A 14,713-nucleotide genomic window follows, 5' to 3' on the forward strand; every position below is an offset into this window, starting at 1 on the left:
TAAAAATCTTACATTTAAAGTCGACAGCATAGAATATAAAGTAAATAAACTTAAAATCTAAGCAGACATTTAAATAAATATTGAATCACAAAATAATCGTGACGAAACCTAAGCGTAGTAAGTGAATAAATCTTTGCCACAAAAAAAGCCATAAATAAATAAATACAAATACAAATACAATACATAAATAAAGCTGTAGTATTTACACACATTTAAGTTAAAAGATTTAATCAGAAGACAAAACGAAGACACTAAGCAAAAAGTTGCATTTCTAAAATACGAGTTTTAAAAAGTAGATTTGGTGTAGAGCAGTACGTTGTTGTAGTTAAGTATAAATTGTTTATTGCAGCTGCGCGTTTGAGTGCCAACTGGCAATAAATTAAAATTGTGTGTTGGCTGTACGTTTGAATGACTGATTGTTGTTGAGCTGAGCGCAAAGCATCCAACTGCGCAAGCGCGCGCAATGACTTTGTTGGTTTTCGTTTCGCGCAAGTGGACAAAGGTCAGGAAGATCAGCATTAGCCGCATTTGTTGTGGCCAACAGAGCTTCTTATCGCCTGTCAACATGTGCAATTACGCCGTCGCTGACGCTGCTGCTGTCTTCGCCACCGGCACAGCATCACCCAAACCCAATTCCTCTAATGCCACATTTTCATAGTCGCCTACAAATTCACCCTCATCGCCGCCAAAATCAACAAACTTATCAATGCGCTTGATCGGCTGTTGACTGCCAACGTCCTCTGCGTCGTCGTCATACTCCTCGAATTCTTCGTCTTCGTAGAAAGCTGACGCGCCCTCATCGCCCTCGCCACCAATGCTTTCAATTACGAAATCCTTGAGTCGTGATTCTGGACGCTGATCATAATCGAATACCTGGCGCACCTCACGCGGCGGCACATCTGTGGTGTGGCTGAACTCTGCTGACCCCGATTGATCCACGTCCATCGCGGCTGCGGCGGCGGCCATAATGCGGTTGGCATTGCTGCCAACGCGTGCATCGGCATTGACGGGTGGGACCGCTGAATGTGTGGTGTTCACTGGCTGCAACACTGTACTCGGTGTGGTCACATAAATCTGCGCGCTAGTCGCCTGCTTTGTTTCGCTTAGCTGCGCAGCTGCTGGCGGCATATGTAATGGTTGCTCTTGCTCTGCAAAGAATCCACTCAACGATGAGTCAAGCAGACTGAGAAGACCCTGCATGCCAGTTGGCGGATCATTAGGCAGCTCGAGTTTGATTAGTGGCTCATTTTGCGTCGGCTTTGCTGCGGCTGCCTTCATAGTAAGTTCCGTGGTTGCTTTAGCTGTAGCGGATGTGGTGGTTGCGGCCTTAGGAGCGACAGTGGTGGCTGCAGGGCGTGCGGTTGTTGTTGTGGAAGTTGCTGTTGGTTTTTGAGTTGTCTCTTTGGCGGACTTCGTTGCTGCGGTAAGGTTTGCTGGCATCGCAGACTTCAGAACTGTTGATACCTTCTTTGAAATCGGTGCAGGCTTAGCTGTCGTAGTGGGCACAGGCTTCGCGGTCGTCGCAGGTTTCGGAGTCGTTACAGTTCTAGCTGTCGTTGTCGTGGTCGTCGGCATAGACGTTGATGTCTTCACATGCAGGTGTTCCACTTGGAATGTCTCGGGTGTACCACGTTTTTCATCACCCGGTTCGGCGATACGTACAACTGGCTCACGTTTCGGTATTACGGGCACTATCTTCGGCAGATTCAGGTTGATGCCATTCTTACCGTATTTCTTCACTTTCGAATGACCTTCAATGATCAGATACATTGGACCCCGAAGCGGCGCTTCCGGTTGCTTGTAGTGTGAGAATAACGAGTCTGTAGTCATTTGCATTGGCGCAACAGTCGGTCTGTAAGCCAAATTGCTTGTTGTCGGTATTAGTAGGCGGGACGTTGTCGTAGAGCTAGGCGTACGTGGTGTTGTCGGGGCCGTAGTGGGTGTGGTGTAAATGGCACGCGCTGTGGTGCTGCTGGTAGTCGGTCGTGCCGTAGTAGTACTCGTAGTTGGATAAAAAGCGCTCGGAGTGAACGCAACGGAAGGCGGTGATGGCGCACGTGTTGTAGTTGTCGTCGTTGTGGTCATCGTCGCGGCCGCTGTTGCGATGGTTGGCGGCCCGGAAACGAAAGTAACTGGCGTGATTGGAGTGAAGCCACTGCCCAGAGAGTTCATGGACGGCATGCGTTCATAGATTGGTTTGGTAGTCTCATAGGCAAACTTGTTGGGCGCTGTGGAGTAACTAGGCTTGGAAGATGTCTTCACAACTTCCTTTTGCAATAGCTCATGCAACCATGGCTTTCGTCCTGCACCGCTTTGTTTATGGCTATTGCCGCTGTGTCGCAAGGAATTTGGCGAGTGCGGCTCTTGCGACAGATGCGCGGCCATACTATTCGGGTTGGGACGCGTGTAGCTGAAGTAGTGATGCGAATCCTGCGGATGTGAGTCGTAAGCATGCGAAACGTGCGGCATACGCGTCGGTTGTGAAGCTGTTGACATAAAAGGTCCGGCGCCACTTGACATCGCATAGTGGTGATGCTGCATAGCGGCAGGCGGTGAACTGTACATCCATGTTGAGGACGAAGGTGTTGACATGCTGGGATGATGCTGCGCCGCCGGCTTCATATGCGACACGGTTGCCATGCTGGGCATGTTGGAGACATGTGGCGGCATTGCAGACATGCCATGACGATACTCGGTGTGCACTTGCGCCGCTTGCGATGGTTTCATGGGCACATTGAATGTGTTGAGTGGCGGTGAGTTTGCTTGCATTGGTGGCGGCATCAGGCGTGTGGGCAGCTGCTGCGCATAATAGCTGCGACGCACAGAGGTGTATTTCGGTTGCAGTAGTGGCGTTTCACCTTTAGCGTTTTTCATGCTACCACCGTAAGGTTGATGGAAGGGCTGTTGATGCTGGTGTGGCGGCAAGGCGTGCTGGCCCATATTTTCGTATTGGTGGGGTGTTTTTGATGCATGCGCACCACTGCTTGCACGCACATTCTCATTGGGCATGCCAAGCAGCATAATGTCTTTCTTGCTGGGATGCGCAAAACGCACACTATTCGCCTCCTGCTTGCCATTGCTGCTCTCTTCCTTGCTACTATCTTTTGTTGTCTCCGCCCAGTAGCGTACATGCTCGAGCGTTGGCGGGCTGTAGTCGAATGTCGGATCGTTTTTCAGCGGATCACCACGACCCACGGGACGCCATTCGTTGCTGTAATCCAAGCGCGGACTGAATGCGTGCACTGTGCCTAAACATCACACGCAATGTGGAGTGGAGTGTGCGGAATGCATGAAAAGAGAAGGTGAAAAAAAGAAAAAAGTGGAAAATTAAAATTAGCTTTTAGCTGGTCTAGACGTTCATATTTATTTGCAAAATATTTAAAGTTTGAAAAGTGTTTATATCCAACACAGGCTGTGCCTAAAAATCATTGTAAATATACTGTTTTCAATAAAAAGCCTTGAGCAATAGAAAAAAGGGTACTTAAGAGATCAGCATCAACGTTTTTATAAACACCCTGAAAGGTTAGAAGAAGGTATCAGGTACTCATGAAATTTGATGTGTAAAAATGGTCGCGAAATAGCTCCAAAATGGGACTGAGCAGGTTCCGAAACGATCCTGAAATAACCCTGAACTAGTTACAAAGTTTCTGGTGGATGAACGCAATTTTTATACATGCCGACGAGAGCTAAGATGCTTACATATCAAAAATGAGGCATTCCAAGTTATTTCAATGAAAATTATGATTTTTTTTTCCATTTTGATATAATCGGAGTATAATGTAGAAATACCTCTAAGAAATGGCAGAACGCGAGAAATGTAAAAAAATACAATAAAATTTGCAAAAGTTATAGAACATCCAAAATATAGGTGTCTGGGCGAAATATTGGTTCCATTTTGATCAAATTTCAATTGAAAATTTTTTTTTTTTAAATTTTTTCATCAGTCGCTGTTTTACGATACAATTAATATATCAGGCCCTATATTGAGACACGCTTTAAAAATTTGTAGTAAATTGGGCTTAAAATTTTTTTTTTATAAATCTCTGACTCTTTGTCAATAAAAAAGTACTAAGTAATTTTTTTGATACAACCAATATTTATCGAGTTATAATGTGATAAACAATGGCTTACGGCGAAACACCTAATATTTTGGTTGTTGTATAACTTTTGGAATAAACATTTTTGTTTTTATTGCGTTTACAAATACTTTAGGACCTCCTCTGCAACATACCGAAAATCGAGCAAAATTAATTTTGGACCAATTGAAATAGTGTGGAATGCCTCAAATTGAATTTCGAAAAGTTTGATTGTATATTTGCAAACTTGAATAGGTAGACAAATGTCAATTCTGGCAAATATCTCGAAAGCTCTTGTTTGTCTTTCGCAAGACTAATTGAAAAATCCGCTAACGACGAGGACTTAGCGTTATTCTTTCAGACATAAGTTTTATAAAAATGAAATGAAATTTAAAAACAATAAAGTTTTCCTTTTAAAACAAAAACTAAAAATTAAAATAAAAAACTTCATAAAAATAGAAACTTTATAATATAGGTTTTTAAAAATTAAATTAAATTTAAAAAATATGTTTTTTTAAAGCAATAAATTCTAATAATTAAAAGAAAATAAAATTTAAAAATATAAAAAACCTCCTAAAAATAAAGTTAAAAAAATATTTTTCTTTTAAAAACAATATAATGCAAAGGTTAAAGAAAATTAAGTAAAAAAAAACATTAATAAAAAATAAAAAAATTTCCCAAAGATGAACTGAAATTAAAAATTTGTTTTTCTTTTTAAAATAATATAATCAGAAAGTTAAAAGAAAATTAATTAAAAAAACATAAAGAAATAATAAAAAACGAAGAAAAAATATAAGTTTCTTAACATTAAATAAAATTTAGAAAAATACGTTTATTTAAAGAAAACATCTAAAACTGTACAAAATAAATAAATAAATCAACGAAATTAAATGAAATTACACATACAAATTTTTTATAAACAATAAAACCTGATCATTAAATGAAGATTAAATTAAAAAAAAGACAAAAAATTCCGCTTCCCGAGGACCCGAACCCGGATCTCACGAATGGAACGAAGGTGCTCATTCTGCCTTTGCGACTGTTGAAGCGCAAGGAAAATGATATACAAGTGCTTCAAGCCAAAAGAGCTTTCCACCGTGAAAGTTAGTAAGGGCACTTTTTTGTAAGACTTTCGTGTCAAGATAAACAAAATCTTCCAAACTATTTGCCAAGTCTTTTTTCCCTGTATGATAACCATCTGAGTAAGATCATCAAATTGACCAGCATAATTCTTTAGCATTCTGTATTAACAGATGGAGGTATAGCTGTAAAATTTAGTATAAAACTAGCATGTGCATTAGGGTGGTCCCAAAATGCATGTGAAAAAGTTAAGTTGGAATTTGTATGCTCTCACCCCCTAGGATTGTTCTATGCCGAACAAAAATGTACCCCTACTTTTTTTTTACTTTGAAATCGAAAAATATTTAGAGGTCGCTCAAAGCGCTCAAAGTTTTCAATGTATTTTATATGGAAAAAACAACTTTTCGTATAAATGGTAGAATTCTTGAAAATCAATATTTTTCGATCGGAAAACTCTGATTCTTTTCAGGAGATTCCCAATATTAATAGCCAATTATTTATTGAACCTTTTTTCCATAGTAACTATATTTTATAGGTCCGCCAAAACCACAGAAAATGACCGAAAATGCAATGGGGGACAACTAAAAAAATTTTAGTATTAAAAAATGGTTAAACAAAAAATTTAGTAGAAGTAGAGTTTCCAGATCGAAAAATATTGATTTTCAAGAATTCTATACCATTTCTAGGTTCTAGTTGTTTTTTTCCCATATAAAATGCATGGAAAATTTTGAGCACTTTGAGCGACATATAAATATTTTTTGATTTCAAAATAAATATATATGTCGGTATATTTTTAACCGACTTCCAAAAAAGGAGGAGGTTATCAATTCGTCGGAATATTTTTTAATTTTTTTTTTTGTTATGTATGTTACCGCATAACTTTGGACCACGTCAACGGATTTCGATAATTCTTTTTGCATCGGAAAGGTAGTGTCTCAGAGGTGGTCCCATACTAATCTGGTTGAGATCCGATCAGTGGATCATGAGATATATATATATATTTTTTTTTATATGGGAGTTGAAGTCGGTTTTTTTTTTGCTAAAAATTACTTGTTATCGATATAGAACAACCCTAGGGGTGAGATCATTAAAATTCAGACTTTACATTTTTTTTGGACCACCCTAGTGTAAATACAAAATTTAACTGATTTGGATTTAGTTTGCTTTCTGGTTTATTTACATATTTAATTTCGTATGGTCTTTTTTTTCTTTCACCGCGAACCCCGCCATGCACACGCTCATTTTCATTGCTCCATTTATTTATTGTTATTTTATTATATTTTTGTTTCTATTTTTCCCATGCTTATTGGCGATCTTTTATTACATGAGTGTTATAATTGCCCATGCTAATGCGTACAACGCTGAAAACATTGGAAAAACATCAACGCTGTCAAACGCTTGGTCGATTTGAAAAGTAGCCAAGCAGGCAGGCAAGCAGGCGGGTTTGTATGGGCAACGCCAATGCCGCAATGAGGCGGTCGTCGGTGAAGCTACTCGACTTAATATGCCTACACTAGCCCGTCACCGCACTGCCTGTGTGCGAGTGTGGCACTGCCAGCGCAGTTACCATTGCCATTGGCAATTGTCTGTAGTCAGCTTGTCCGCCTGGTCTGGCCTCATGTGTTGCTCCATCACCCCATCTGCTTTATTGACTTGCTACACTCCATTGAACTGCTGGCTGCTGTTGTTGGGTTGTTGTTTTTTTTTTTTTTTTGTTTTTCAACTAACCACTGGAGCATTGGCTGCTGGCGATTAAGCGTTCGCCTACTATGCAATAATAGATACTCGGTGCGGTATAATCATAACTTGTTAAAGTGTTAACAAATGTTTCTGCTACCACCTCACCTTGCACCAACTGCCGCCGCCCAACTATAGCTCCCAGCTTACCGCCTAACTATTTAGCCATCAGCCTCACTGGCTAGGCACTTAAGAGGCTGCCTCCTTCATTGACCACTGCCGCGCTGGCACTCTCCGGGTTTTAATTTTCTGTCTTTCTGGCTGTCCGTCTGTCTGTCCTCCTCCTTGTCTATTAGTGCAGCCCAGTTATTGCCGCTGCTGCTGCTGCACTGCTTCTGCTTCTGCATTTAACAGCTTTACTAACTACTTTTGGTATCAAATGTCGTCTTCGTTTTCATCGTTCAGCGCACAGTCCAGTCCGGTCCGGTCTGGCGTTTCATTTGAGGCGTCGAAGCGAAAAAATTGTGCAAATTATTTTATGATGTATCTACAATTGCCACAACAATGTTGATTACCACTTTTAGTGCGTTAATAATGCCAGTCAATGAAATTGCTGCTTTGCTGCTTGGTGTGTTACTTGATTGTTTAGTGGTTTCGTTGTCGTTGCTGGTGTTGTTGTTGTCAATTTTTCTCTTTTCCTTATTTTTGTCGATAGCTTGAATGTCTTCTTTATTGTTGCTTTGGATGCAATGAGCAAAAAAAAAGACACAGTGATTAGTTTTTTTTTTTTAAGAAATTGATGATTGTTGGTTTTAAGATAGTTGGACTTTGAGAAATGTTAATGGCCGTCTTTATTGAATTTCTTTATGAAATTATTTGTATTATTTATAATTATGCATCTGTGTAAAAATGTTGTTAAAAAATAGCATAATCAATACACACACCACCACACATATAGGCATAAAATCTTGGAATAAGAGCGTTTTCGTAGCACAAGTCGCAAGTGGTGGAGGTAATTTCAGACTTGAAATTTCTTTTCATCGTGAAAATATTATACGTCAGATGGCGCTGGTGTGAGGATATTATAATGCACTAGAAACTAATTTCCAATTTGAAACCATAGACCACAAATTAATATTGTAAATAGATTTTTTTAGTATAAAGAGTTAAAAATATATATATTTGGACACTCTTAGACTTATCTCCATTTACAATAAACTAGCAGACCCGGCGTACTTCGTCCCGCCCAAAATTATTAGTTTTTTTATTAAAACTCTTTGGTCCAATATTTTCACCAACAATTAACGTTCAGCTGGCATATTTATCGGTTAGGGTTATGGGTTGGTGGTCGTCAGAAGGCATAGTTATTTCCATAGTCGTCTTAAATAACCTAACGAAAGTGTTATGTCCGTGAAGAAGTTCTTGAAATTCTCCAATGATGATGAAATATATTTGAACAACATTTTCCTCTCCCCTTCCTGGTGGCAAAAATGATCCGGTTCTATGCAGAATCTGTCCTTGAAACCGTTCTACAGAAATCCAATATATCTATATAGAAGTATTTAAGACGAAGTACCTTAAATGTTTTATCAAGTAGCGCAGTGGTTCTGGTGGTTGATTAACGGTGGTCATTTGAGATTTTCCCCTAGACAACTCAGTCCTGGTGTCTCCGAATGGAGCTTTAAGTAAAGTGGTCCAACACGTCGATGTAATCGGACATTCACGGTACTTTTTCTCATTTGATTATTTTTAGTAATAACTCGACGGTTGTGCTACTTTTCGATGCGAATAGTGAAACGTGCTAGTCTTCCACGGTAACTTGAAAGTCCACATGACCCGATAAGTTGACGAAACGGCCATCCTGTGTGTTGGGATGATGAATTGCTGTGTTCCAAGAAGCAACAGGCTTTGACAATATCAATTAATTCTGCTTGGGAAAACATTCACAAAGCCTTTACACGTTTGAGTAGTTAAGTGTTGCTCGGATCGAGAATTTGCAAAAGTAGCAACAAAGCACAATTTTATAAGCAGTTTAAGCTCAGAATGTATTTGCCGAAAATTTGAATGCTGGTCATACCAGGATACAACCCCTTAAACAACCAAGTGATTTGGATAGGGAAAATTAGTTTTAAGTATATCGGAGCATATAGTTAGAGTCGGCTTTACGGTACGGCCGGAAAGAGCGCTCTCTGGCTTAGAGAATCTAGGAGGAAGGTAGGAACCGGCTCAATGGAATTAAAGCTGACAGAGAAGCCAGTACAGATTACACTACGCCTGTTTGGGACTTCAATACGAAGATACCCATTACGTTCCCGACCAGAGAAGTATGGGATGCAGGCCTGCTAGCAGCAGAGCGGAGTATATCCATCTACACTGACGGTTCAAAGATGGAACAAGGAACCGGTGTCTACTCGAAGGACCTGCAGATCAACCGGTCCTTTCGTCTACCGAACGACTGTAGTTTCTGCCACGCGGAGATATGCGCAATAGCGAGAGAAGAAAACCACTATTTTTATCGAAGCCACTATTTTTGTCGACAGTCAGGCAGCACTGAAGGAAATATTATCTATAATTGTGCAATCGGGAATTGTATGGAAATTTCGCACCACGCCAACGTACCAAGGTCACTCTATGATCGGGGTCCCATCAATATTGAAGGGAATGAGACGGCTAATGAGATGGCCAGATGGGACTCAGCGATTACGTTAGGAAAATTTATGAATACACCGTAGCCGCGACGAATGACTTGTGGAAGAAACGGGAAGTCTGTGAGACCACAAGATTATTATGGGCGCGGCTTAGTAGGACATACTGAAACTCCATAGATCTGCAATAAGAGTCCTTACCAGCGTCACCTGTGACATCGTGATATAGCACCAATGCTTCAACGATAGCGAATACCAACAAGTACTCTCTGCAGAGGCTGCCGAGGTAAGGATGAGAAAGAGTCAATTGACCGCTCACTGTGTCGATGTCCAGGTCTACAGACGAAGAACCTCAAGCACTTGGGTTCATGCTGAGCGAGATAGTGGAGGTGGAACCGATGTATCTCCTTGGCCTCATCAGGAATGGTAAACGGTTCAGTAAAATAATGTCTTAAAGCTACACTTTCGATTATACGTACATACGTGTCTCCGCCTCCAATGACAAATTGTATCAGTGGATAAGGCACCAGTGAAACAATGCTTCGAATCAGTAGCCATGAGTGGAAAACGAAAGTAAGGGCAACCCAGAAACAATGACTATACCATGTACAGAAGGGCTTCTTCAAACTCGGAAGTGTGGACCATTAGCTTGCAGCGAGCGTGAGTCGAGAAGCAGATTGCTATCAACGAACCCTCAGTATTCGCAGGGGTTTCGTTAAACATAAAATTTGGTTAAAATATAATAAAAAAATCATATATAAAAAGTAACACAACTTGAGCCTCTTACATTCCCACCAAAAAGTAAAAACAACAACACGCATTCATGTGCCACCGTAAGGGCAGCGACGATTTGAAAGAGCTGTGTACATGAAAATACAACTTCAGCAAATAAACAATAAAGCCAACGTGAAGAAAATACTCGAAGAAAAATTGGAAAAACACAAACACCAAAACAAATCGTAGCAAAAACTAGGTAAACAAGCTCCTGGCGAGCGACTTGACTTGAACTTGAACTAACAATGGCCACAAAAGACGCGACAACAACACGCGGTGCAAGTACTTGCAACACACACACACATACTACTAACTAATTTCGTAGTATATGTAAGATATGATGAATGTTATGAAAACAAAAAGAAATGCCAACAAGACGACAAACTGTAATATAAAAGGAGAGGATCACTGCATCAAAAACCATATTGGCCAATCACGCTAATGGCTAAATGGCCTGTGACTATGTGGTTATGTGGCTAAATAGTGGCTAGCGTTGCTGGCAGCATTTGCGGCAATGTGGTTGGAATTGTGGCAATGCTGTGCGAAAGAAAAAAGTGAGAAGAAAAGAAAAAAAACGCAAGAAAAAATTTGAAAAATAGTAAACGAAAAAGCAGAAGTGCGCAGAAATGTTCAATGATCGGTTGATGGTCAATCACTCATTCATTCACTTGTACATACAAATGCGAGGAGAAGCAGCTAATGGTGCAGAAAAGCGCAGAGAGGAGGCGAGTCAAGATGAAAGATGTGCTGTGCAGCGGTGACCAGCAGATACGTAAGATAGATGTAGCATTCATGGTAAGCCGGTGGTGAACAACGGATGAGCAAATGGATAGGTGGTTGTGTGTTTTTTTTTTTTTTTTTTTTGAAAAAAAGTCACCAAAGCAGCTTTTCGCGCAAAGTCGCGCCTGTAGCACAGAGCGGAAAGTGAACGCGCGCGCGCGCGCGCATGGCATGCTGGTGAGAAAGGCACGCTGATGCGGAGGTTACTGAGCTGCTGCTGCTGCTGCTGCTTCGGCTGCGGCTACACACTTGTTGTCGCTCTGACCATCAAAGTACTTTTTTACACAGCAGAAGTTGAAGAAAACAAGTGCTGCGCTGGCTGATAAATTATTTGCTAAAACCTGACAAATCGCTTTCCATTTTAATACGACAAATGCAGTTACTTACACACAAACACACACACACATATATCGCGGCGCAGCTGCTTGCACACAAATCATTGCGGTATTGACGAGCAAACGTAAATTTGCACACAACAAACGAAAGACTTAAGGCACGAACCCGCTTGCTTGGTTGCTTGCTATTGCTAGTTGAAGCGTGCGCGCGCCAAAACATGCAAAATACCTACACACACACATACACACATACACCGAGTTAGACCCCAATCACAACAGAAATTTGTCATTACAGCTCAGCGGCTCATAACAGTCGACGGCATGCGACTTAATGGCAATCAAACAGAAATTCACTAAGCGAATAAGGAGCCTCTTCACTGTTAGTTAGTCAGTTAGAGACTACGAAACTCCATGAGTAATATAGTTAGTTGGATAGTTGGCTTATGGCAGGCGAGATTAGTGACTCAGTGAAGCATAACATGCAAATCATTCAATTGCCAGCCAGCACAGTGAGTCGGTGTATTATATATGCAACTAAGTACATCGCTCGCATCATTGTCAACGGCATGAGGAAAGAAAAACAAATAGCTGCTGCTGCTGCTGCTGCTGCTGCTGTGCTAGAGACCCACAAAACCCACACACACTCACACATACCTACACAAAAAAAAGCGGTTAAAACAATAGCCACAAAAATGTAAACAGCCGCACATTCACATCATAACAACGTAAACAATGATTTTTATTGTGCCGCGGCGCAACAAATTTGCAATGTACTCGTGCGCATGCGCATGTGCATAGGCTGTGTGTCAAGCACGATTAATGTCAAAAAAGTAGCAAAAAAGTGGACGAAACCTAACTTTATATACCCGGCGCACGTATTAAGTATTGTTTTTTTTTCGTTATTGTATTGTTTGTTAACTAAATCAATCTCTATTTCAAACATTTTCGATAATATGCTCAATAAGAATTAGTTAATGCAATAAAGATCGCTGGTATACGTTCGCGCTCACACTTCCATCTCAAACTCCCTTTAAAAACTACAATTTGCCTCTTTGAGAAACTACTTTTTATATTACAGCGATTTTCATGAAAAAGTACTAAAAATGGTACTCTCAGTTTTTATAAAATTTTTAAATTTTACTTTGATACGAAAGAAAAATATACATACATATATACCTATATTTTCCAGTATATGTATTTACGTGAAAATCCCATAAGTTGAACATACAAAAATTTAAATGTTGTGTTTAGTTTTTTTTATTTTACAAGCATCCCGTAAGATATATCATTTAGCTAGTATTTCTATAAAATTTTCAAAAGTCTCAGTTTTTCACAAATTTTAATTTAATACTTTAGTACGAGAAATAGTACTAAATTTAGTACTAAATTTAAATTAAGTACTAAATTTAGTACTATTTCACCAAACGGCCTTTCTTTCTATTGCTTTCTCTCGTGCTTCGTAAGCTTCCTAAATGCAACCTTATTTCTCCTTCTATCATAATGAAATAAATGGACCAGGTTTAGTTGAAAGCGATACACGAAGGACAATGCCACTCCCATTTGCAAAATTTGCTTAATAATTTCATTTATTGCTAAGGGGATTATTGCAAATATTAGTTACTGATTTGTGGCAATTTTCCAATTTCTGTCAGTTTGGTAGAGGGGCTACTGAGATACATAGCATTTCATCATAATGAAAGTGTGCGGTGCACAGTGGGGCCTCCCTGAAATGTCAAAAATGGTAAGCGTCTATGCGCTGTCACGTCCAAAACGATTTTGATGAAATTCTGAATAATACTGCTTTTAGGGGCTGTTTGCAGCTATCAAGAAAAACGAAAAATTCATACAAAATAACACAAGAAAAATATAAAATAACTTTTCTTTTACAAAAATTTCGGATAGGTAGCTCTCGAGAAAAAAATGCCCATATATTTATTTCTTAACGAAAATTTTTCAGCAACTGCAAAGTACTTTTCAAGCGACATAAATAATAATAATGGAACATATTTCTGGCTCATTATACATATATGCGCAATAGTAGACAAATTAATTAAAATTAATTGCGACAAAATCAAAATTTTTTCTTACACATTTATTTTTTTTTGTTGGTTAGTTGATTTAGGTCGCTTGTCATTTTAATCCCAAAACTCGCGAAACCTACAGCCTTTTGGCGGCTTTAATAAATTATGTGTCGTACAGAGGGGCAGCTGCACTCTAAAAAATTCTGCAGTAATGGATTGCCGAGTGTCTTTAGCCTCATCCTTGTGAGGGCTGGACACTGGCACATGAAATGTTCGACTGTCTCTTTTGAGCCCGGGTCATCGCAACTGCGACAGAACCTATTGAAGGGAAATTCTATGCTTTCGGCATGTACCCCAAGATACATCGTTTTTGCTCATTCCTCAGATTGCTTTGGTTTTAAGTGGGTCGTAGGGCACTCAGAACTGCCGGGTAATCTTATACGATCCTGTACGGTTCCACCTCTACTTGGCCTTCGAGTGATAAATTTCGGTAATTTTTGTGTTAATCTCCCTGAGCGAGGCGCCTATGTCCACAGCGTGGGACACATTCATTGCGGAGCCGCTACTTGCTAGCTCGTCCACTGCCTCGTTTCCGCAAATGTCACTATGTCCAAGGAGCCATATTAGGGTAATTTCGTTTTGATCAGAAACATAGGTCAGTTTTCTCCTACATTCATCCACTAGTTGAGATCGAATCGAGATAGAGGAGAGTGTCTGAATGGCCACTTGGATATCCGAGAGAATGTTCACCTGCGTTCTCGCGGTACATTCTCTTTGATGTACCTGCCTCCTTAAGAGCAAAAGTTTCGGCCTAGAATTCGCTTGCATAGGCTGGTAGGTGGAAGGATATAATTTAGGTTGTGTTGATCAATAAAAACCACTGCACCAACTCCGCATTTAATCTTTGATCCGTCCGTAAATTTATTATTTTTTACATTGTATCTAATTTAAGCTCGTCCCATGACTGCAAATATGCTTTGTTATAATTTTTTTCTTATTTGGCAAAGAACAATATTTTTCCATGAATCTGCGTAATTGATATTCCATACTTAGCTAGTTCGTTTTTACTATTATTGGCCACTGTAGTGTCATTATGTGTTGCCACACTGTCTCATTTTATGCCAAAATTCTACTTTACATTCCAATTTTCAACAAATTACGGAAATATCGTTTGTTATAAAAAACCGTTATGCGAAAAAAGTTATAATACTAAATAGTACATACCATTGTGCACAAGCGCGCTCGGGTGTAGAAAGGCATACAAACTTAACAGAGCAGCGGCCGGCAGACAGTCAGCTAGCCAACCAACCAGCTAGATTGTACAA

General features: G+C 39.9%; 1 protein-coding gene across 1 annotated transcript in view; it reads right to left on the reverse strand.

Moving 5' to 3' along the window:
- Window positions 1-14,713, reverse strand: part of LOC108363142 (mucin-5AC) — a 33,193-nt gene continuing 18,480 nt past the window's right edge. Inside the window, exon 3 of the mRNA XM_017616417.1 lies at window positions 1-3,248. Coding sequence (XP_017471906.1) covers window positions 574-3,248 — 2,675 coding nt within the window. The 3' untranslated portion in view covers window positions 1-573. The remainder of the gene's footprint in view (window positions 3,249-14,713) is intronic.

The sequence above is a fragment of the Rhagoletis zephyria genome, unplaced genomic scaffold (assembly GCF_001687245.7).
Source record: "Rhagoletis zephyria isolate East Lansing unplaced genomic scaffold, Rhagoletis_zephyria_1.1 Rzeph_scaffold_01202, whole genome shotgun sequence".
In the NCBI taxonomy this organism is placed as follows: Eukaryota; Metazoa; Arthropoda; class Insecta; order Diptera; family Tephritidae; genus Rhagoletis; species Rhagoletis zephyria.